This window comes from Ruditapes philippinarum, unplaced genomic scaffold (assembly GCF_026571515.1).
Source record: "Ruditapes philippinarum isolate M1 unplaced genomic scaffold, ASM2657151v2 ctg741_1_1_1_1, whole genome shotgun sequence".
NCBI lineage: Eukaryota > Metazoa > Mollusca > Bivalvia > Venerida > Veneridae > Ruditapes > Ruditapes philippinarum.
The window spans coordinates 396258-422062 of NW_026867313.1; the positions used below are offsets into that span (position 1 = coordinate 396258).

At 34.2% G+C, this 25805-nt stretch overlaps 1 protein-coding gene across 3 annotated transcripts; it reads right to left on the reverse strand.

The window, feature by feature from the left end:
• Positions 1-1782: 1782 nt before the first annotated feature.
• LOC132735669 (uncharacterized) lies at positions 1783-22591 on the reverse strand. Of its 3 annotated transcripts, none has more exons than XM_060722648.1 (14): positions 22440-22591; positions 20170-20246; positions 19204-19439; positions 18418-18617; positions 17710-17805; positions 14530-14607; positions 13366-13947; positions 10480-12072; positions 10054-10260; positions 9222-9580; positions 8533-8598; positions 7868-8121; positions 6416-6646; positions 1783-5772 (listed from the first exon to the last, which is right to left on the reverse strand). In XM_060722648.1, exons 3-14 carry the CDS (start codon positions 19434-19436, stop codon positions 4785-4787), a joined length of 4887 nt encoding a protein of 1628 aa, XP_060578631.1. In that variant the 5' UTR covers positions 19437-19439; positions 20170-20246; positions 22440-22591; the 3' UTR covers positions 1783-4784. The 3 variants fall into 3 exon arrangements, with proteins under 3 accessions (XP_060578631.1, XP_060578630.1, XP_060578632.1); XM_060722647.1 differs by having other exon boundaries at positions 19204-19450; XM_060722649.1 differs by lacking the exons at positions 17710-17805; positions 18418-18617; positions 19204-19439; positions 20170-20246; positions 22440-22591 and adding an exon at positions 15194-17107.
• Positions 22592-25805: the final 3214 nt, after the last annotated feature.

Genomic DNA, 25805 nt, shown 5'->3' on the forward strand with positions numbered 1-25805 from the left:
TTCGCTATCAGTTTCTCTACTTGTTATAGGGTCTGTAAGCGAACAGCATGGATCCTGATCAGACTGCGCGGATGCGCAGGCTGGTCTGGACCCATGCTGGTCGCAAACGCACTATGTTAGTTTTGTCATGACGCGGCTCATATGTTTCTCACCCTCGCGCAAGCGATTGCGCACATTTTGGTCAAATATACGGTTATGTGTGCAGCAGTAGCTGTGGCAGTTTGGAAGCGATTGCGCATGTGGGTGTTCCGAATATAGCGACCTTGGGCACGCTTCTGTACGTCCTGTTGCTTGAAAACGATACCTAAGGTGTCGAATAGCACGAGTAGAACATCCAATAATAAAAGCGACGGCATTCATCGTCTCAGCAGCATTAAGCATGCCAATAGCTAGCACGTTCGCGTAAATTTTGCGGAATTCTAGGCATACTAGCTGTACATGTATCAAAAAATACAGAAAACTGAAAAAAAAATCTTTTTCTTATTGACATGAAAGTCTTCAAAATTATCCTGAAAGGTTTCATAAAATATGCATGAATCATGCACGTGATTATCTCTTGCAAAACGAGTTAATATCGAATTAAAAATCGTTCCCCCGAATAAATATGTAGCTCATTTGACATTTTGACTTTTTAAAATAACACTATATGTCTCCGCTTAAACACAGGGGATCGATTAAGTTTCTTTTTTGTTCATGAGTGAAATATTTTGGAAAAAGAGGATACACATTTACTCATGCATCTTATCAAAGCATGACGATAAGTAGAAAGGTATCAGAAATAAAAACAAAAAAAAAAGAAGGAAAAAATTAGTGGAAACTGTTTGAGATTGCATGTAATCAATGAAAATGATTTCATTATTATATGACAATGTTTCAGTAATTTTGATAATAATAAAGTTTTATCTTTTATTTTGTTATACATATTTCATTCAATTTCAAAATAATACAAGGGTTTCATTATTTTACAATAATATGAATTTCTTTAATAAATAATAATGATACCATATTTTATGTGTTCCATTCTTACAGTATTGTAAATATTAGCCATATATTTTATATAACGAATTAAAAAAGTCATAGCAGAGCGAGGTTTCGATCCTCGGACCTCTGGGTTATGGGCCCAGCACGCTTCCACTGCGCCAAAAATTCGGCCTGTGAGCCCAGGTTGCGCTACCACAAATAAAAAAAATAAATTTGACTGCGAAAACTGCTTAAAATCAATTTTTTACATAGAAAAACTGTTTAAGTGACAATTTTCTGAAAATTTGAAGGCATTTATTCTATGTTTATTATATAATTCATTCTTATTTGCAATTATTTTGTTGAATTTGGGCAAAAATATGTTGTTTTTGATGGGAAAAGGCCTTTTATTGCTAATCACACCAATATTGCCAGTAGAACATTTTGATGAAGGTAGAACTTACTATATAAATGTTAGTATTAAACTGATAACCAATATATGTTCTCCTTTTTTGATGTTTCTTTAATAGTCATAACTTTCTATGATATATTGTGCGATAAAAAATTACCAAGCGCACAACTGTTCTACCTGCAACAAACTGTTCTACTTGCAACCGGTTAACGGATGTGTGTATAATTTATGTCAATATTTACAAAATAAAATGTTCCAACAGTTTTAACTATTAAACATAATAAATATAGCAAAAACTTTAGCAAAAATGATAGTACTACAGTCCTTTCCAACTTATGACTTCCACCAGGATTTGAACCTGGATCCTTCACTTTGAAAAGTGAAGATGTTTGCAAGTTACACCATAGAAGTTGTGGGTTGGTTGGCATGGAACTGTAGACTATAGATTTTGTGTCAATACAGCAAGAGAATAATTTGTAACATAAACTTTGTCAGATAAAAAGGCAGCACCCACTATGTTCCTGAATGTTAATAGCCTGTCTTATACCTTTGTCTACTGACACTGTCCTAGCCAACACTTTCAGTCATTTCTGAACATTATCAAATAACTAGAAATCACTACATATCATTGTACGTTGTCATTAATCCTGATAAATTCATACTGCCATCAATAAATCCACTTACGAAACTGTCACTTTCAGTGTGGATTAATATTCTACTATCACTGTTAATACATTCATCAATAAATCCACTAAAAGAACTGTCACTTTCAGTGTGGATTAATATTCTACTAGCACTGTTAATACGTTCATCAATAAATCCACTTAAATATCTGTCATTTTCAGTGTGGATTAATATTCTACTAGCACTGTTAATACATTCATCAATAAATCCACTAAAAGAACTGTCATTTTCAGTGTGGATTAATATTCTACTAGCACTGTTAATACGTTCATCAATAAATCCACTTACGAAACTGTCACTTTCAGTGTGGATTAATATTCTACTATCACTGTTAATACATTCATCAATAAATCCACTAAAAGAACTGTCACTTTCAGTGTGGATTAATATTCTACTAGGACTGTTAATACGTTCATCAATAAATCCACTTAAATATCTGTCTCTTTCAGTGTGGATTTATATTCTACTAGCACTGTTAATACATTCATCAATAAATCCACTAAAAGAACTGTCATTTTCAGTGTGGATTAATATTCTACTAGCACTGTTAATACGTTCATCAATAAATCCAGTTACGAAACTGTCACTTTCAGTGTGGATTAATATTCTACTATCACTGTTAATACATTCATCAATAAATCCACTAAAAGAACTGTCATTTTCAGTGTGGATTAATATTCTACTAGGACTGTTAATACGTTCATCAATAAATCCACTTAAATATCTGTCATTTTCAGTGTGGATTAATATTCTACTAGCACTGTTAATACATTCATCAATAAATCCACTAAAAGAACTGTCATTTTCAGTGTGGATTAATATTCTACTAGCACTGTTAATACGTTCATCAATAAATCCACTTAAATATCTGTCACTTTCAGTGTGGATTAATATTCTACTAGCACTGTTAATATGTTCATCAATAAATCCACTTAAATATCTGTCACTGTCAGTGTGGATTAATATTCTACTAAGCACTGTTAATACGTTCATCAATAAATCCACTTAAATATCTGTCACTTTCAGTGTGGATCAATATTCTACTAAGCACTGTTAATACGTTCATCAATAAATCCACTTAAATATCTGTCACCTTCAGTGTGGATCAATATTCTACTAAGCACTGTTAATACGTTCATCAATAAATCCACTTAAATATCTGTCACTTTCAGTGTGGATCAATATTCTACTAGCACTGTTAATACGTTCATCAATAAATCCACTTAAATATCTGTCACTTTCAGTGTGGATCAATATTCTACTAGCACTGTTAATACGTTCATCAATAAATCCACTTAAATATCTGTCACTTTCAGTGTGGATTAATATTCTACTAGCACTGTTAATATGTTCATCAATAAATCCACTTAAATATCTGTCACTTTCAGTGTGGATCAATATTCTACTAAGCACTGTTAATACATTCATCAATAAATCCACTTAAATATCTGTCACTGTCAGTGTGGATTAATATTCTACAAGCACGTTTAATACAACCGTCAATAAATCCACTTACAGAACTGTCACTTTCAGTGTCGATTAATATTCTACTAAGCACTGTTAATACTGCCGTCATTATATCCACTTAAATATGTGTCACTTTCGGTGTTGATAAATATTCTACAAGCATGTTTAATACAACTGTCAATAAATCCACTTAAATATCTGCCACTTTCAGTGTTAATATTCTACTTGCACTGTTCATACCACTGTCAATAAATCCACTTACAGAACTGTCACTTTCAGTGTGGATTAATATTCTACTAAGCACTGTTAATACTGCCGTCAATATATCCACTTAAATATCTGTCACTTTCAGTGTGGATCAATATTCTACTAAGCACTGTTAATATGTTCATCAATAAATCCACTTAAATATCTGTCACTTTCAGTGTGGATCAATATTCTACTAAGCACTGTTAATACATTCATCAATAAATCCACTTAAATATCTGTCAGTGTGGATTAAAATTCTACAAGCACGTTTAATACAACCGTCAATAAATCCACTTACAGAACTGTCACTTTCAGTGTGGATTAATATTCTACTAAGCACTGTTAATACTGCCGTCATTATATCCACTTAAATATGTGTCACTTTCGGTGTTGATCAATATGCTACAAGCACGTTTAATACAACTGTCAATAAATCCACTTACAGAACTGTCACTTTCAGTGTCGATTAATATTCTACTAAGCACTGTTAATACTGCCGTCATTATATCCACTTAAATATGTGTCACTTTCGGTGTTGATAAATATTCTACATCATGTTTAATACAACTGTCAATAAATCCACTTAAATATCTGCCACTTTCAGTGTTAATATTCTACTTGCACTGTTCATACCACTGTCAATAAATCCACTTAAAGAACTGTCACTTTCAGTGGGGATTAATATTCTACTAAGCACTGTTAATACTGCCGTCAATATATCCACTTAAATATCTGTCACTTTCGGTGTTGGTATATATTCTACTAAGCATGTTTATTACGTTTGTCAATAAATCCACTTAAATATCTGTCACTTTAGTGCTGATTTATACCATATTGTAACACAGGTTTGATAAATTCACTTTTAAACACTTTAAAACAGTGTTGATAAATTCACTTTTAAACACTGTAAAACAGTGTTGATAAATTCACTTTTAAACACTGTAAAACAGTGTTGATAAATTCACTACTAAACACTTTTAAACAGTGTTGATGAATAAATTGAAGCACAATCTTACTCCTTTTTGTCTTTCTTTCCATATCCTTTTTGTTTGAAGGATTCTTTCCAATTCTCGAAAGACATTGTGGCAGTGGCCCGACAAAACCAGTTCATGAAGTACTGAACATGGTTTGGGGCTGTACGTTCCTGGCCACAATGTCTACATGTTGGCACTTTCTTCCTATCATATTTCCTTTTAAATATTCCAGCTTTTTCCTTTTCAAGCCTTCTCTTCCTGTACCTCTGAGTAGTGTATGGTACTTCAGATGTGCTGGGCATCGATGTTACACTAGCTTGACTGGGCTGTGTCCACTGACATGATTGTCCATCAGTGCTAAGTGTCAGCATATTCAGAGGTCCAATAGGGGTGGCTCTCAAAGTTTCAGCGTACTGTTGAGCAGGCTCAGCAGGAGTGGACTGCTGAGCAGGAAGAATGCAGGTACTTTGAGTAGTGGTCACAAGAGCACTGGGCCCGGGGTTAAAAACTGAGCAGGGCTGGGTGGCAGACAGGGAATGAGTCAACTTGGGTGCAATAAGGGAGTAGGTCAACCGAGGGGTAGTGTGGGGTGAAGTCCACTGGGGGACAGTATGGTGAGGATTTGACTGTACAACAGCATCAGACTCGGACAAACTAGGGACAGTGACTGAAATAGTCAACTGAGATGCATTACGGGTGGTAGCAGGTGGAGAAGTTGACTCGGATGTGTAAAGGGGAGATGCAGACGATGGGGAAAAACTAGGAACTGTGGGTAGTATTGGAGTGCTCTCTGTAGTGACCACTAGCTGAAGACCAGACGACTTCCGTTTCTGCCCTTTCATTCGCGCTAAACCAGCTGTGTTGGTTGGACATGTGAACTTGTGTGACTCCACTTTTCCTGTTGTAAGTTTTGCTGGTTTATCTAGAGCAGTTGGAATGCCACAAGATGTTGTTTGTGACGGCTGCTCAAACCGCACACCCTGGGTCACCACAAGCTTATCCAGCATTTTCCCACGCTTTGTATACCTAAAGAAACAAGAAAAAGGTGTAAATTACACTGGCTATATCATAGAATACTCACTCCTCAACACACGAAACCAATTATTTTGTTTAAGTATTTGTGTAATCTGTAATAATTAATTTAGCCAAGCCACGTGATAAATAGAGGATATTGAATGAGTGTAGGTTTAATACTGAATTTATTGAATGAGCTGAAAAAATCATTTTATGCTAGCATCTGGCTAGTATGATATTGTTTTAATCAGAGTTCAATAAATGTAGTCTTGAATCTACACGAATATAATGTTCTGTAAATCACATATATAAAATATGAACAATAAACTGTAAAAAATAAGATTATTTTTTCATTGACACGCCTATAGTGTAATGCTAACTTTAGCGGGCTTTAACACTATGTTTATAAATAAAACAAATGATGTCATATCAAAGTGTTATTACACTAGTGTAATATCGTTTTTATTAAATGGCTTTATTACACTCCTGCACCTTCGTTACTGTGATAAGGATACATATTTTATTTGTGAACAGATAATGAACATTTGCGAAATCTCTCAATTCAGCCTTTATTGTTTGCCCACATGTAGTATTAAAATAGATGAAATTTTAGATCAAGAATACAGCATCTGTCCACAATGTTACAATTACTTACCATTGTATTAAGGTGCCTCTACTTATTTCTGGTAATTGTATACTGGTCTCTGCAACAATCTTTCCGTTTTGTAAAACCAGCTGTCTGATGTTATAGTAGGCCTTTGCCACATCATCAAAACGGGATCTGTTTCTGGGTAATACATATAAGAGGCGGATGAAAATAGCCTCTGTGTATCTGTTTGCGCTTGGCCAGCTCGCAGGAACAGCACCAGGTCCACCGCGCATAACCCTGGAAAACATTATGAGTTCGGTCATGAACAAGCATATGCACACTGATCTACACCTTTGAAATTTACAAAATAAATTTGCAGTTTTTGTTTTTTTTTTAAATCAGGCTTGCATGTTTTCATTTAATATTATACATATTCAATGAATCACTAGTCAATAACTGCTTTATTATATAATCAGCCTTACATTCAAAAAACACCTGCAAAAGTAAAGCCTAATATTAACCCTTTTGCTGCCAGAGGGTTATTGTTTTATTGATCACCTATTTGCCAGAGGGTTTTCTGAGTAATTACTATATTATTAATTAATATAATTATCATTATTATTATTTGTTATTAGTATTATAATAATTATATATGCTTCCAAATATGCTAGTATAATAATAATTATTGTTGATGGTATAATTTTCTTTATATTTATTATTATTTTTATTATTAATTTATTATCATTATTATGATTATTATAGAAACGGCAAAAGCCATCCATATGGCAAATATGGCGAAAATAACAGGGACGGGCGGCATAAGCCGTCCCTATGGCAGTGAAATGGTTAAAAAAAAACTTCTTATTGTACTTATCATTGCGGTATAACTTTTTTGAATTGAGAAATATGCCATTAAGAACAAAATGCAACTATTTCAAATAGCTATATTGTACAGTCATTCAATAATATGTCTGATTCTATTAAAAACAGGGAAAATTCTGTCATTGAATATGATACTACAACTACTCATAACTGCGCAACCCTAAATCATTTTCATCCAGTGAATATGATTTAAGTAGGCCCAGTTGTCCTTGACGTATGGTTATTGAATACGAGTCTGATTCTATTTTTAGATTGGGAATATCCATTTCAGCCAGTGAATATGTTACTACACCAGTGAATATGATTTGTTTGTTTAAGTAATGTTTGGACCGAAGAGATTTTGGCTATTTTTAGATCATGTAATCCAATTATTAATTTAAAAATACCTAACGAAGCTTAGTTTTTTATGTGTGTATGTACACCAATCCATTATTCTGAGGCCATCTCTAATGAATGTGCTTAATAAATTTCCCAAGTTGTTGGGGTTTTATTTGCTGTAATAGCTTTATGTTTTAAGCACTGTATGTGCTGGGTTAAGATGGTGAAAAATTGACTTTTGAAAGTGCATGTACTTAATTAAAAGTAAAACAAAATCAATTACCACCAGAACCAATTTACAAAGAAGCATATTATTACCTTTCGGTACTTTCAACTCCTGGAACAACATTACGGAGAGATTTTTTGGCCTTGTAGCGCCCTCTGGCTTCGGTTGAAAACCTCTCTTCAAAGACAGTAGGTCCCTTGTCATAATCCGAAAGATTATTCCAGAGCTTGATAAGGCACGTCACTTGAGAATTGGTCAGATATATAGCTTGGCGGAGATCAACAAGATATGCTGCCAGCTCTTGGACCCTACCATACCCTGGTATGCTGTCTGGTCCAACAGATTCCTGAAAGAAGAAGATGAAACACATGCTTAATATGGATGAGCCTTTTTGTGAGCTGTTTTTGAAAATTCAAGTCTTAAAAGTGGTGCAGTGAGGTTGCCAATTCACTGCCCTGCTTTAAACACAGAGATATGAACTTGTGTATGACGCAGGGCTAATAATTGCTCTATTCAATCAGCCATCTTCTCAGATCAGCATGTCTGTGCAAACAATCAGGAACAAGATCACATCCTCCAAGTACAGTCTAATAGAATCTTAAGTATGCCATTCAATCTACACAAATACAGTTTTGCTTATGGCAATATTACATTGTTCAACTTTTAGGATGCCTACAACAGTCCTTTCTTGCGTCCAATTAGTTTTGTTTTAAGGTTTGTAATTAAGTTATCTAGTTATTAATAAGCAATATCTTACTTCACTTTCCGTTTCAGGATTAGGTTCCTCATCTTCACTGATAAGAGTTGAAACTGAGTCACTGGGCTGTAAAACAATAAATATATTTCTGCTTTATTGTATGGAAAACAAAAAATGATTGTGTATGATGAAAACGAAAGTAGCAGGAAGTGAAGTGTAATGTCTATAAAAGGGAAGTTACTACTGTATATGAAATAAATAATATTTAAAATTAATGTGGCAGGCAATTGTCATAGGTGTCAATGTTAAATGATATTAAATTTGTTTTGAAATACATTGTCAAGTTTTTGATGCAAAATAAATAAAAATATTTTGATATCTGCCACTTTTGTTGCTGGAGTAAAGTATTTTTCCCTTGTAGTTTTGTACTCAATACATTCGTACCAAGTAAAACAGGCAGTAGGAAATAGTTAAAGAATAAAAAAAAAGTATTTTGTCATAAATTGGAAATACAGTCAGCTTGATTTATTCTTTAAAAAGGCAACGCTATTGATCATAAAACATGCTATTCATAAATTTTGCCCCTTATACTTTTCAGAATTTGCATTTTATCCATCACTCTAGATTTTTAGGGATAAATACCCTATAGCCGAAAAACATATTTTTTGGGCCCCGCATTTAGACTGTTGCTGAAACATAAATTCATTATTATGTTTAAATGTACACAAGGAAATGCATTTTAAACCTACCATCATAGTTTGTAAGTTGACAGTGTCCGTAGTCATTGAATCAGACAACTGGGGCATAGGGCTCTCAATTGTAGACCTCCTATCCCTCGTTTCAGGTGACAATGGATGAGGTGGTTCAACCATTTGTTGTATTGGCTGTACCACTGGTGCTTCCATAACAAAATCAGAAGACTCCTTCAAACCAATAGTAGAAATGGTGAGGTCATCTATGTGATCTGTTTCTTGTACCACCTCTTCATCATCCCCAGTGTCAACATTGTCGTCTTCAGGAATTGTCTCGAGGGTCTCGATAGCCTTCATATAATCCTCAAGCACCTTCCCTGTCTGGCTATACAGATACTCTATGCCAATTAGTTCACCTGGAAAAAAAAATACTGCTTGAGAATATGTTACAGTAATTTTAGACTTGTTTGTGAAATAAGCCTGCCAATGAGTATATCATATTATATTATGTGAACATAAAAAAAGCTGACCAGCCTGAACATCAATTCTCATTTGACAGAGTAGATCCCAAAGCTCATCCCAAGCTTTATATTTTTGTATTTATGAAATAACCTTTTTAAGATTACATCCTGTATCAGTATATCTTAATTTAATTTTGTTTGTTTCATTGGGTTTTATATTATTATAACCAACACAGTATTGGTCACTCAAGTAGAACCACTGACATTTCATGAGGTAGCATCCTCACATGAAAGAAAGAATCCAGTCTGTGGCAGGATTTGAACCCACAACAGTGGTAGGCAGGAGGTTTGAAGTAAACAACATTAACCACTTAGCCACTGAAACCACCTAAATTTCATGCTGTTTGTATTTGTATCAAACAATATACCTGTATACTTTCTTGGCTCATTGTAAGTAGGGTCAATCTTCTTATTGAGCACCTTCAGACCCAATTCATTGGCAGTATGCCGTAAGAGGCCACTGTATGACTGATGGTCAGTCTGTGTTGTTATTGCTGCCCGTTGTCTGTCTTCATTCCACCTGTGGAGACCATCTACCATATATGCCTGGAACAGGACATCACTAGCCAAGGTACCTGTCAAATATATATATAATGGATCAGATAATGTGTCAAGAAAAAGAAGCGTTATTGTGCAAACCATACAGAAATTATTTACCATACAAATATTAATTGAGAACATGGCAAATGAGAGTTGTCAACAAACACAGAATAGCCTAGACATAAATCTGTAAGGTGATCAGATCTGAGCTTAATATTTGTACAAACTACTGTGCTAAGGTTTGTATTTATTACCTGGGATAAACCTGTTCAGATGTAGGTGAAAGCTCTCCAGTGAAGTGGATCCCCGAGCACATCGGAAGTTGGGCAGCTCAATCCCTCCTTTCTTGGTGGAGCCAGTCCTGGTGTACAGGGAAATGTCTGGAGGATCCTGTATACAGGCTATATGCTTCTTTTGGGCATCCCATATGCTCTTCATCCTTGAGCTGTTGATAAGTGGAACCCCAAGAGTATCCCTCCCCTTTTCACCACTGAATGTTTTGATGAGTTCACTAATCAGCCGAGTAGTTTCAGCTTCACCTCTGGTCTTTCTGCGGCAGTGCAAGGCTAGCTCGTACCTACTGATATGTTTCATGAGGTCAGCATCAGACTTGATGAAGAGGTGTTGGGCTGTCAGCTCATTACGTTTTGACTTGACGAGACAGCTGAGATCTTCCTCATCCCAATGAAAAATACAGTTGCTTAGCAACCCCATGAAGGAGGAATACAACTGATGAGAGTCAGTTGTACAACCAGTTGCAATCCTCCTCATGAAGTGCCAAATGTCTAACCGTATCACTGTATTCCATGATGATGCGGTCAACACAGTCTGTAATGGCGAAGATCCACAGCAGTCTCGATCAACATAGATGATCTCTGGGGAGGTTACCTCAGCCTTCGAGTAACGGTTGATAACACCAACCAACATAGGGGTAAGACCATGTCCTTCTCCTGAGGTCATGACAGACATAAGGACCTGTCCATACTCGTTTCCAATGTTTGTGCACCATAGTGCAGTCTTTGCAGGACGTCCAGCCAACTTTTTCACCACTTTCTTCGTTGAATCAATTTTGATGATTCTTCCAAACACCGAGGTTATGCCTGCCTTCATTTCATCCAAACGATGTAGAACATCCTGGATATAGATCTGCATAAGCCATCGATGCCTGGGTAAAGATGCTCTCTGTGGCGGTTCAGCGAAGGTTGGATGTATCACCAAGCTTGACTCGGCTGCACTAGAAAACCAGCTGCAGTCTGTCATATAGTGTATAACATTCTGCAGCCACTTTTCTCCATGCTCCTCATCAAGCTTCTTCCGCACCTGACTGCAACTATTCCCAAGACCTCTGTTCCGCAGCAGACGCACCACTTTATAGTCACACGCCAGTTTGGCTGTAAGAATGCATGGGAACTGAACCCGATGCCCTATGTCAAGTTGTGACAAAATGGCATGGCTCCAGCTGAGAACCCTGCGCCGACACTTCATACATTCCAGGTTGTCACAGGCCATATTGTAAAAACCATCAATGTCGGTGACTTGTCGAACCTTTTGATTGATCCCAGCTGAAGCCAACTCTTTATTCTCACATCCAGGGTGGGGGCAACATAATCGGACCTTCCACTGTTTCCGTGGCATCCACAAGAACAAGGGCCGAGCAAAATACCTGTCCACTCCAGGTATGCTGTTTACTGCTACAGCCGGTTGTGGCGGATACCACCATAACTTGGACAGGTGTTCTGGTACCAGTTCCACTCCCCCTGATTTATTCCAGCGGAACAAGGCCTTCGAGATCCATTGCTGATCTACTTTGGGTAGTGTTTTCTTCCATCTAGCAGGGAGACAAAGATCTGAAGAAAAAAAGAATAAATGAGATAATAAATGAGATAATTACCCACTCTCTGTCCCCCACCCCCACATTATTCCCCTATCAAAAAATGAGCAAATGCACTTATAGAGACCTTTATGTGTGAAAGTGCTTCAATGGTAAAAGACAGCTTTTGAATAACCAAACTGAAAGTTTGGTCCTGATTTTTTATTTGTTCAGGTATAAACCAAATACATAATAATAAAAGAAAGTTGTTGACAATTTTATAAAGAAAAAGATGCCTTAAAGATCATAAATGTTATATTAACAGTTATAGCTATTTGGTCCAAGTATTAATCATTCTTTTGTATAAATTACAAAGTTTATACAGACATTAAATTAAAGAAATAGAGGATATTTGTTTCTTTTGCATGTAATATTGAAATATATTTCACTTATTGTACACCAGATGCAATATTTCCACGTGTGGCGTAGCCACGATTGAAAATAGTATATCTGTTGTTCACGAATGAAATATATGTAACACAAATAAATATTTTCTTTCATGCTTTAAAGTAATTTTAAGTATTTTTTACTGATTTTGTTCTGTTAAATGTTTCTAATTTTGTTACATTTTTAACATAATGTATGATGATATCGACTTTCTTTATCTAAATAAGCATAAATTACGTATGACAACATAATTTTTTGCCTGTTATTTTATGTAGTTATGATATTCTTTTCATCCGCATTCAGATATAGTCGGGCTAAAGTGAAAATTATATTTGTGGTTTATCAGAATATAATCTTCTGATATATTACAGTAAAGCACTGAAAAGCATGAAATAAATTTGTATAATTGTCCTTAAGGATCTAGGAAAACTAATGGTCAAGGTAACATTTTACTTTTGCCACATGAAAGTTTTGTCACAAGTGTTGTTATGTCCAAATATAAATAAATGTACTCAACAAAAACAACATTTAAGCAACATAGTGTCCCTCCTCATACTTTTCGTTATTTAAAATAGGGAGAGAGAAAAAAAATGTCGCCAAAATCAAACTACAAATGACCCTTGCTATGACAAAAACTAAAAATTACATGTGCACCAAAAAATAAGTGCATTTTGTGCATTTTTATCAGTACTTCTAATGTTTATTGCTTGAATAGAATAATAAATCTGAAAATTATATATGTCAGGAAAGGGTACATCTGGTTGTCTGGTTGAAAACTCCAAAGACAGGTTTTCTCACAAAACATGGACAAAAGTCTCCAAGGAAACCAATCATATTTGTACTTGTTAGACTTTCATTTTTATTTGAAACTACATTAACATACCTTCATCTGCTGTTTCACTGGGAGTATCTGGAAGTGATTGACTAACTGCAGACTGTTGTGTAACTGTAGATTGTTGTGTAACTGCAGACTGTTGTGTAACTGCAGACTGTTGTGTAACTGTAGACTGTTGTGTAGACTGTTGTGTAACGACAGACTGTTGTGTAGACTGTTGACTAACTGCAGACTGTTGTGTAGACTGTTGTGTAGACTGTTGACTAACTGCAGACTGTTGTGTAGACTGTTGTGTAGACTGTTGACTAACTGCAGACTGTTGTGTAACTGCAGACTGTTGTGTAGACTGTTGTGTAACGACAGACTGTTGTGTAGACTGTTGACTAACTACAGACTGTTGTGTCACTGTAGACTGTTGTGTAACTGTAGACTGTTGTGTAACTGTAGACTTCTGTGTAACTACAGACTGTTGCGTAACTGTAGACTGTTGTGTAACTGGTAACGGTTTTGGGGAAGCAGAAGCCGCGGACAGTGTTGTCTGGTTGACTGAAGTAGCTGACCTTGGTTTCTGAATTTTCACTCGGGCCGGCGATGGTTTCTGGACTGGCAAACAAGCACCCGATAACAAAGCTGAAAATATTAATAAAAATTTAAAACCATAGTTATTGCAAACTTTGGTAACACCATGCAACTTTAAACATTGTATGTACAAAAACAGTTCACAGTTAAGACACACTTAAAGAACACTGCTTCAGTGTATATTATATTATATTTTCATTATCAATATTGCTATAAGAGAGTTTCACTTAAGCAGGTACAAGGCAGCATGAAAATGCTTGCACATTTCATTACCACTCATGGATAGAACCAGTAAAACCAGGTCTCCTATTGTATTTCCTTGGTTTACATTCTGTAATTTGGATTACTTCCAAAATGTTTCCCTTAATATTTTATTGAAAGTGTGTTTAATTCTATATGTAATCTGTTTTTCATGAATAGACAAATACTAACAAGTTTCCTATTCAAAACAGTGGATGCTGTATTAAAAACAAGTATCACTGCTTAATGTATGTGATTCACATTTTTAACAAACAAAAAAACTTCAGCTATTGTTCTTGTCAATTTTATGGAAACAGTACATTGATTTTTGCATCTGAAATTATTACACCTGATTACAAATGTTTCTTAGAATTTACTTAAACAGTTTTATACCTTTCCGCTGTGCTGAGACAGTTGGCACAAACAATTCTCGAGACGAGAGCACTGGTACACTTTGAGAGGTCTGGTGATCTGTGTGTAAATGAAACAATCAAAATATCAAATACAGCATAGCACATACACAAAATATCAAATATAGCATAGCACATACACAAATTGTATCAGAATGGTGCTGAAAAGAAAAGGTTCTGTCTGTAGAAAGATGGTTCTTGAATAACAAAGCAGAGTCTGATCATTTAGTAACAGTGTGATCATTCTGAAAAGAAAAAACTATGCTTATCAATAGAAATATAACTTAAAGAAATCAAATACTAGTGACATACATGTGAACTTTTTTTAATGATCAAGTGGGAGGTTTTTCTTCAAAAAGCGGGAGATTTTAGAATTTACAATGAACAAAGAAGGAAGATCTGATATCAGAAATAGGGAGATTTCTTTACTTTATGAAAAATACCCCTTATTTTAAGAAAATTCTTGGCAGAAAGTGGGAGTCTCCTGCTTGGGAGAGTTCACATGTATATAGCAAGAGTCACTTGTACCAACCTTTGCATTTTTTCATCCTGCAGCAATGACTAACTTAGGGTGTGGCATAATTATGCCAAACCTCAAATGAGTCTTTGCTGCAAGCTTGCCCATTACACATACAAATTTTGCTGACCTGTAGTAACTCTGTCTCCAATGGTTGAACCAAAGTGCTTCTGCAGTTTAGAAGCTGTCATTGATGTCATGTACTCCCATTTCTTGGCGGGTATATCTAATATTAATACCTATTTCTCAACATAATATCAACTGTGCTCTTAAAACATTTGTATATCGATGGTATGAAAACCAAGTAAAACAAAACTTGTTCCAGTCAAGCCAAGAATTGAATTTCAAAATTTAATGCTACTTAAGTCAGAAATTGCAACGAGTTCAATAAATTTAGTATTGAATCTACAGGAATATAATATTCTATTTATCACATGTATAAACTAAGAACAGTCAACTGTTAAAATGAGTAATTTTTCAATGACGCGCCTATGGTGTAATGCAAACATTGATAAGCTTTAAAGCTATGTTTCTATATAGCGCAAATGACGTTACGTCAAAGTGTTATAACACTAGTGTAATATTATTTTTATTAAATGGCTTTATTACAGTCCTGCGCTGCGGATTATGTGATAAATCCTTATATATTACTCTAAAACCAAAAAACATATAATATACATATGCGGTGAGTTTTATTATGATGAACTAAATTATTGTTTCTTCTATTTTCTTTAAAATTTCTTTGTAAATTCATTTCCATTTATAGGATAGATTTTATATCTTTTATAATGAGGTTTCGGAAAAGTTTTATATAAATTTAAAAAACATTATTAAAGATGCAATAAGAGGATTAGTATTACAATGTATTTACAAAAGCAGTGTACTCTGAGAATTAACGACAGACAACGTAGTTAGATATATGTAATGATTAACGACAGACTACCATGTAGCTAGATATATGTAATGGATAATATATATATGTGAACCACATCATGAGAAAATGGATTTCTTTTCTGGTCAGATGAGACAAATCCAGACTTTTCCGTCTCAAACACCCCTCCGGGAAATGACATTTTATATTTAGCTTGAGAAAGCATACTGTATTATTATCAGACATAATTTGATCTGCTTTTTTGTTGATTAGTTTTCTCATGATGAGGGTCATTAAGAAGACAACATGAAAGTATTAAAATTTAAAACAGAAGACACAAAGAAAAGTGAAGCATTATATACATGTACACCAGTCACAAAATAATGAAAGCACTTAAGTACCCAGTTACAACATATAAAATATAAGCTGTGCAGCTGATACAGGTTACAAAATTTTGTAGCAATGGACTAACTTTCGGTTCAGTATTGCACTTTGTTTTTTATTTTATTTTGTTTGTAAAAAATATTCTTCCGGTCGGTCAAACAGAAAAATTTTGTTATTTAGAAGAACTTAATAGTCCATGTTCAGACAATAATCCTGCAAGTATTCTTTTGCACAGCTTGTATAAGAAAAAAGGATTTACAATCTTTGGAAAAGAAGAACGGTAACTACTCATAATTTGTGACTGCCAAATAAAGTCATTCATGCAACCCATCAGGCCAAATGCTTAAGACTGAAGAGAATTATGGGTATCCCTGGGTTAACTTAAAAGAAAGCATTAGTCGTTAAATTCACCAAAAATTACTGTTTCAGGATTTACTTTTAAAAAATAAACCCTGATATTAAGTAGCACTAGTGTTTGCTGTATTGCTACAATACTTATGTAGAATATATCACCAGTAGTCCTTTTCCAGAAATTGCTATCAGATATAGTATATAGGTTAGATGACTGCACCACACCAAATGACTAGTAAAAGAAGTCTACAGAGCAAGTAAAATGATAATGAAAGTGGATGTCACAAAGCCGTGCATTGTGAAATGATTCTGATCAACCAGATAAACTGATGATTACTAAAGCGGTAAAATGGTAGAGTTATATATGTGTAAGCCACTGTCCAAAACCTTCCCAGTTATACTTACCTACCCATCATACTTACCAACTCCTCACCTCAGATAGCTTATAAAAAAGACTATGATTATTCAATCAGGTATACTAAGTTGTTTACTATGCTGTACTGAATCTTATAAAAATTGACCTTAGTATTTGCAGATATGGGTCTGGATAAAAATTACACGCAATAAATACTGTATGATACAGATATATTAAAATATTTTAACTTCTTTGCAAACAAAACAAAACGCTACAATTACAGTCATTAAAGCCCTCATATATATAAATATATATGCAATATTCTGAGACTTTAACAAGCCCGTGCTAGGGACGGTAATTTGCACTTTCCAGTACAGTCCATGAACAGACTCAATCAATTTCCCAGCCTGCACATTTTCCATTTTGTTGTTTTGTGCATTCTTTACAAATTCTGTATTCCTCATTGTTTTGTAACAGACACGTTATTACAACAGTTTTAAGTCTCTCTATATGGGGTTCATTTTCTGATTGCGTAAGTACCGCAGAGGCCAGAGATCTTATTTTCAACTTATAAGAAAATTGCAACCTTTTTATGGCCAATTGACTGCAGAAATTTTTTATTTATTCTGCTTTAATTGTTCATTTCTAAATGGATTTATTGAAGTCTACAATGCTACAAGTTTACCTGCGGTGGTAGTAATTTGTTCAATTTCTTGAGTAGCTAGTAGAAGCTCCACATCAGACATGTCTCCTTTTGCTGCCTGCGATGTTTGAGACACACCTACAAAGACAAAACCACATATAAATAAATAAATAAAGAAAACATTTGTAACAGTTACTATCTTTTGCACCTTAACGATTTTTTTACATAAAGAACACAATTGTACTAGTTCTGAAATAGTATGTATGGATCTCGACTTATAGTTAAAAAATAATAAAAGCTAAGTCTGTTCATTCAACTCATAGATATCTTTTTATGTTTTAAACTACATATAAATCCCTTTTTAATCTTATGACAGCTGAAAATAAATACATTAAGGGAGATAAAATGAAAATTATTTAAAATGAGTATTGGTTCTCTTGCAGGGCTGGAATTTCTCTAGTTCTTTTTAGTTGAGTTAGTCTATGGGCAAGGAAAATACAGACTTTACTAAGTTTTGGCCAATAAGTGTGACCTTAACCTTGAAAAGGAGTCCAATTACATATATACACCTATACGATCTTTACCTATAACAATAATAAAGTCTATGCAAAATTTTTACATCATGAGCTGGTCTTAATGTTAAGACATATTTTACCTGTTGGAAATATCACCTTATCCAAACTTACAGACAGAAACAAAAGAAAAATAGTATGCCTCATAAAAGAAAAAAAAACAACAATAATAACATACCTTGTGTCTTCACTGCAAAACTTTTTCTCTTTCTCTCCACTATCTCTCTTCCTTCCGGCCAGAGTTCAACGTATTTTTTCAGCGCCATTTTATGAATCCACCGGAAATCTGTGGGGGCTGTCTCATCCTTATCCATGCCTGCCACTATATATCCAGCATAGCCAGGTGAATTTTCAAGCATCCATTTGAATGTCTGCCCTCTATTAGAAAATAACAACAATGATTCAGGTTGAATAAATATAATAAAACAGCTATGCTCATTAGCAAAATGTTGTCAGATTTTTTTTAAATGAAAGCAATTTTTATTTCAATTATTGCAAACCTTTATCATGGGTCATGTAATAGAATATTCTAAAAGGAAACGCATTTTTCCCTATTGAACATAGGACAGAAAGTGTATGTTATTATGCAATAAAATCACTGTTGACATTCTATATTTAGACATGTGACACAACAATAGAACATGTGATGTTGCCATAAAAAATGTGACTCGCTGGAAATAAGTACAGAAATAAATCAGGAGCTATTAAGCTTGCTATCAGGTACAGCAGACAGACCAACAATTTTTTTTTGATGTTATGTTATAATCGAAATAATATATCCAAATGAAATTAGAACTTCATTCATAATAGCGAATTTATGTCATCCTGAACATGCCATTGTATAGCATGAAAAATTTCCATCATCATGGGTAAAATTAGTGGATAGACCAGTATGATATGCAAGAAAAGAGTATGAAACACAAAACTATCTAATTTGTACAAAGGGGGTCTGTTTAAAACACACCTGAATTGGCCAAACTGAATTTCAAAGCAGCCGAGAAGATGTTTTGAATTATTGATGTCTCCCCCTGCATTCCTCACAATCTGCATTGCCTTCTCCCGCACTACAGATGGTGGCTTGGTCTTAACAAAGTCCTGCTTCCTATGTTGATCCTTAATGACCTTGACCTCTACAGTGTCTGTAAGCAGAAGACTGCCATCTGCTCCTCTACGAAATATTGGCTCCAAAGATGCCATGATCTACAAAAAACCTTTAAAATAAAAGTAATCTAATCAGTGTATTGTTTGCAAAGGTGTATACATGTAAATATATATTTTGGACATATGTAACAGACTAGAAATATTTCAGCACTGAATAAGATTTTAACACAATACCTCGCATTTAAGGTAGACACTTTACCTAAAAAAGATAGCTCCATAGCAGGGCAGTACAAAAGCACAGTGAGTCTAATACTCTATCCTACTTTTTATCATGTATTTTGTACATAGACATATGAACACATGTATGAAAACATCTGCAGATGTCTCTAAATTCAAAATTTCATCATAATCATGATTAAATGATGAAGTCTGCTTAAGCCGGTGCTAGGGGGCGTGGATGGTAGTTTGCACTTTACACTACCATCTATGAACAGGCTCAATCAAACTGAGTCTGACACATTTTCAATTTTGCCGTTTTGGACTTTCTTTAGGTATTCTTATTTTCTCTATTTTACCATACTGTTGAAATTTTGGAACAATTACAGAAATTTTTGATAACAAATTCCTTAGGTCTCACCCTATCAAAAATAATCCTTCAAGCTGCTGCATGCCGGATTTTATCCATCAAAATGGCTTCAGAGTTTGCACAAAAAAAGACAATGTATGTCTTAAACAGCTTAGGATGTATCATTTTGTATGCCATATAATTTTGAAGATATGAATAGAAAAGTTTTCTAGCATTAAGGCTATAATTTGGTATAATACTTACAATGAATAGCACCAATAGTCAGGGTTTCACACTCCTTCTTGCTGTACACTGGCCTGCACAAGGTAATCAAGCCCGTGCTGAAAGAAATTTAGTACATTAAGGGCCTGTATATTTACTATCATGGATCAAATATGGCAAATAAACATTTCTTGCATATCAGACAGGATTATCTACCGTTTACACCGTTGCTAGAAAAATAATATCTGTCATATGTTGTGGTTCATACCAAGGCTTGCAGAGTTACCACCCATGGGTGGGGTCCCTAGGGACAGATATTCTGATCCGAACTGCAAACATATGTCAGATATCTTTTCTTGCATATTCTGCCATACTATTTCATATTTAAAATGGTTTACCTTAATATGATATATGGTCATAGAAATTAAAAGTAATTTGATCCATTTATTACAATTATTTTATTACAATAGCGTATGAACATACAACTTAAATAACAACGGCGAAATGACGTCATCCTAAGCATATCTTTGCCTTCTAAAACAAAGTTATTGTAACACGGTTCATTCATAAAGTGCGCGTAAATGAGGTTGTTGTTTTGCAGGCCACTCATCTGGCACCCCCTATGCCAGATGAAATTTCCGGCATGGGTAACCGTAAAACTCATGGAAATGCCAGTGCTATGCAAGAAAATCCTGTCTTTCAAACCCCCATATAAGGCAAGTCGCATGCTTTAAATGATGCCAATGCTGCGTGCCTTTTTCGAATGAAGTGACTCACTGTATTATAAAATCGATACCGCTTATGCTAAAACAATACAAAATAAGCCATTTTTAAACCGCTGGTTTGTTGTGATTAAATGTCCGATTTTAAAATATATTACACTAGGGATTAAACGATGACCGAGTATAATCGAAAATTGATCGTTTAAAGGACTGATCGGCGATGATCGATAACAAGGTTTAATAATCGATCATCGGTAATTTATTTTTTTGCTGTTACTGAAGTGACTCACTGTATTATAACATCACTCTAAATTAAAGCCAACTTTGGTTGAGACAATAACTTGCATTCAATTGAATATGAAAGCATACTGGTGACCATGGTGTAAATAGTTGACAGTGAGGGATATACTATGCTCAAATCTGACATTAGAAAATATTTAGAATTGCTACACAGTCTATTTGTAAATATAAAATAAACATGTTTTGAATTCACACAAAGAAGATATGTTATGTATAAAATTATTTTACACACTAAATGTAGGTACAATATCAATATATAGTGTCATTAAAAAAAACCTGACAGTTTTGAAAGAACCAACTTAACTTGTTCCCATGCATAGTTTATTCATTCCTTTACTGAAATTGACACAGCATAATTTTATAGATTTAAATGAATTTATTGGATTAAAATATTTTACTCAAGGATGAGCATAGTATATCTGTAAACTAGTTTATTTCAGTTGACAAAGTTGTAGTTACACAAAATATAGAATATTAATGGAATTCTAATAAATAGTAAAGCATGATATGTACATTGTACATATTAATTTTGTTATTGTAAATATTTCGATTATATAATCGATGATTGATCGAAAAGGGTTGTTTGATTATTTTCGATGATCGATTATGATTTTTGTCTGATTAAGAAACCCTATATTACACCAATAGAAAGCTTCGGATCTTAGCTTCATCACAGTATAAACTTCAACAAATCTTTTGACTCCAAAGTATTTAAATTAACTGTTAAACCTATCATATGTCAGACCATTTTACATACGATTTATACAGTGAAATACGCAACCCGTTATCTTTACTCGAAATACCACTGATAAGAATAGCCTGTCGTCTGCTAGTTCTGAAAGTGTTTATCGGTGTATTGATATTTAATATAGATGCAAGAAATAGAATCAAACACCGGCCGTGTTTTTTTCCTGTAATACATTTACCTATCAAGTGATTTAAATCGGTTCTCCTGTTTATTTTGCAATATAAAGTACATTTTTCAAAGAATATTTTAAAGTTTCCATATTAATTACTTAAACTAAGTTAAAGGGAATTCCATGAGTCATTATTTCAATGATAATCTACATGCACATTACCAAAGCAGACACAATACACAATATAAGTATAGTAAGTTTCAATGAGTAACTAATGCAGTATGGAGTAAAGGGGTTAAGGATGTGTAGTGGTTTTTTTCCAATCATTTTATTTACAAAATTTTCTGCTGTCTGCAGAAAGTAGGTCAACACATTAATATCCATCCTTTAAACCAAATAAGCAATATAAAACATTCTGCTGCGCATGACTCACCTATATTTACCAATAGTAGTTTAACAACACACAAAATTTACATAATAAACATCCACGAAAAAGATAAATTGCAATTTAAAAGTAAATTGTTGCACACAACACATTGATGTCCGCCATCTTGGAAGAGTCTGACACTGCAGCCTCTTTCTGAATTATGGTAGCATTTGTGGTAGAATTATGGTAGGTGATCTGGCCAGGGATTGGTCAATACAACCACAATTACTACCACAATTGATATGAACTAATCGGTAATGGGGAGCGCGCCACTCTGCTGTTATAATCCCCTATTTGAAACCACATGGCACATATATTCAATAGTTAAACTAGATTATTATATTATTTCATTATATTTTTCTGATGCAATCCCTCATTCATAAAAGGTACGCAACTCCGCTTATCATATGTATCTACTGCAAGAGTTATCTTATATCTTATATCTAAGAAACGAACAAACGAGAATGTCATAAATCACTTATGATTTTTAAAAGTGTACATCTGGGTTACTAACACGCTTATCAGTTGCCCATTTTATAATAAATTTCAAATGAATAAAAATAATTTAATTGTAATTTTACAAAATCATTGTATTGAATTAATTTATTTATGTATTCTTTACCTGTACATGTATAAACAAAGGTACTTTTTTATCCCCTTTTAAAATATCTTCAATGTATGTTAACTTGATAGATTCTATATAAAATGTCAGTAATTTTAAGTCTCTGGATAATTGTAGCCATAATCTTATCCAACGCTGTCACACATATCCGGCTAAGAAAGTCGATTTATTCATCGTCAGTTCACATCAGCATTAAGCATGCCAATGGCAGTTCGCGTAAATTGTGCGGAAATCGATGCATATCAAAAAATAAAAAAAAAACTGAACGTCTATTTTCTTATTGACATGAAAGTCAATAAAATTATCCTGAAAGGTTTCATAAAATATTCACGAATCTACTGGTCCGTGCATGCACGTGAAAATCGCGTTCAGCGGGTTTCTCCTGCAAAAGGAGTTCAAATCGAGTAAACATTTGTTTTATCGGTCAAATAATCGTTTGCCCGAATATATATGTACCTCATTTGACATTTTGACTTTCCTTAGTTAACACTCAGAATTTTCTGTTTTGTTCAGTATATTTATATGAGTGAAATAATTTGGAAAAAGAGGATACAAATTTACTGATGATCAGACATAAAAAAAAAAAACAAACACCTCTAGGTTTTTGGCCCAGCACGCTTCCACTGCGCCACTCTGCTGTTATAATTTACATTTAAACTGCCCTTTTTAATGACTATTCAACTTTCATTCTATTTTTTCTGATGCAATCCTTCATTTTCATAAATGGTATGCAACTCTATATACCGTAAAGAATTTCAAAATACAGAGTTATCTTATTTTTAAATCATTTTGTTAAAAAAAACTTCTTTACCTAGGTTAGGTTTAAAGAATAAGTGTAACAAAAATGCTTTAAACCACTGTCTTGCTTAATTTTGAAATAGATAGTATCATATCAATATTTATATGACTGAAATATTTTGGAGGGAAAAATCAGCACACAAATATGCAAAGTGCATTCTTATTAAAGCAAGACGGTAAATAGAATTCATTATTGAAATTATAATCGGACAATAAACAAGGGGGTTAATCCATGCGCGCGCATCCTTAAAGTTCTGATACCGCGAACACTTCATCGGCCGGTATTTCGAAGAAAAACGAGTGGTGTGAAGAAATCAGAAAAGGTATGAATTTAATTTGTTTTGCAAAGAAGATGTCCTAACTTCTAGTTTTTATATACAAAATGTCTTGAAGTAACTCTTTCCTGTTTTGTCAGTATTTCGCGTTGAATGCGATTTTGATTACACCCGGCTTTGAAATGTTACAGAAAATGAGCAAATATCGATTAAACTGGCCGTTTTAAACGGCTGGAAGTTATTCTGTTGTAGAATTCTTTTCAAAAATATATTTTCAACCTTCGTTCCAATTCATTTATTGTTTCAGTGTTCTATAGATTACGGATAATGGACCTCAACTTTCGTTTGTTTCCTTATTGACATTTTAACGCATTTATCTGTTGATTTTTTTTTTGTGGAGGGGACATGTCCTTGTTACGTGGATTTTTTTCTGATAGAATGTCAGACGTTATACACAATATGATATACATGTTTTTTCAGCATGTTCCAACGAAAAACTGTTTGTGTCGTCGAAAAAAACATTCAATGCTGAAATCAACAGTTACTTTGTTCCAGGATATGACCAACCAATTTATTTTATTCTTCTTCTAAATTTACTCCCGAGTTGCAATATCAAGTTCGCTATAACTTTCCGTCTGTTTCTATGATGTCCTGTTTATGGCAGTTAAAATATCACTTGTTAATATTTTAGATTGACTAAATCTCTTGCTTTAGCTGTTTATTTGAAAAAATAGTGTCACTCAGGTGGCGCTCTTGACGTTTTATTTTAGTTACGTATTTGTGTGTAAGTTGGTATCTCCAAAACTACTGATGGGAATGGGTTGAAACTTGAGAGCATAATAGGAGGTCACTTTCCAATGTTCATTATTCATATAAAGATTTTGACATAACTATTGCCCTTTTTGAACTTAATTTTTTTACATTATCCAGGCACTTATTTTACTATCAAGTACTACAATAGTCGAGCACACTGCTCTTGTTAATTGTCGCGAGATATCGCGAAGAACTTTTACATAAGTCACTTGTACCGTTTTATTCTCTTAAGATACATGCGAAAGTTAAGCATATGTTAGTGTTCATTCGTATTTAGAAACTTCGACGGGAGTGATAGCGACAGGAGAATATTTCTAAATTCTGTAGAACAGCCACGGATGAATACTAACATACTGAGTGTCAATCTTTATTTGGCCTCATTATTATTCACTTTATTACGTCATTATGCGGTTCTATGAATTACTATGAAAAATAGAAGTCGACTTGCTATGAACGGAATTCGATTTAGTGCTCGCCAATTTTTTTAAGCCAATCGCCGACGAGGATTTTTCAAATTTTCAAGTTACAAATCTTAATAGAACAGATTCTATATAAACTGGACGTTTTATATTATAAAACGCAAGTGGGCGGAGCACTAAGCCGGTTAGAGTGCATATTGGATGTTCTTCGTAAATAAGAAAGCTACAGTCGCTTCGCAAGCTCCGCTCCTTTTTAGCTTTCTTATTTACGAAGAACACCCTATATGCACTCTAACCTATACATAGTATAGACTTTTGTTCTTCTATGAAAATTAACGTGCAGAATTTTTAAGAAACACAGCGCTTTCAATGGATGACAAATAAATTAAGACACTAAGGTTAATTAGTGTCCAGCTTTATTTGTCATCCAATGAAAACGCTATAT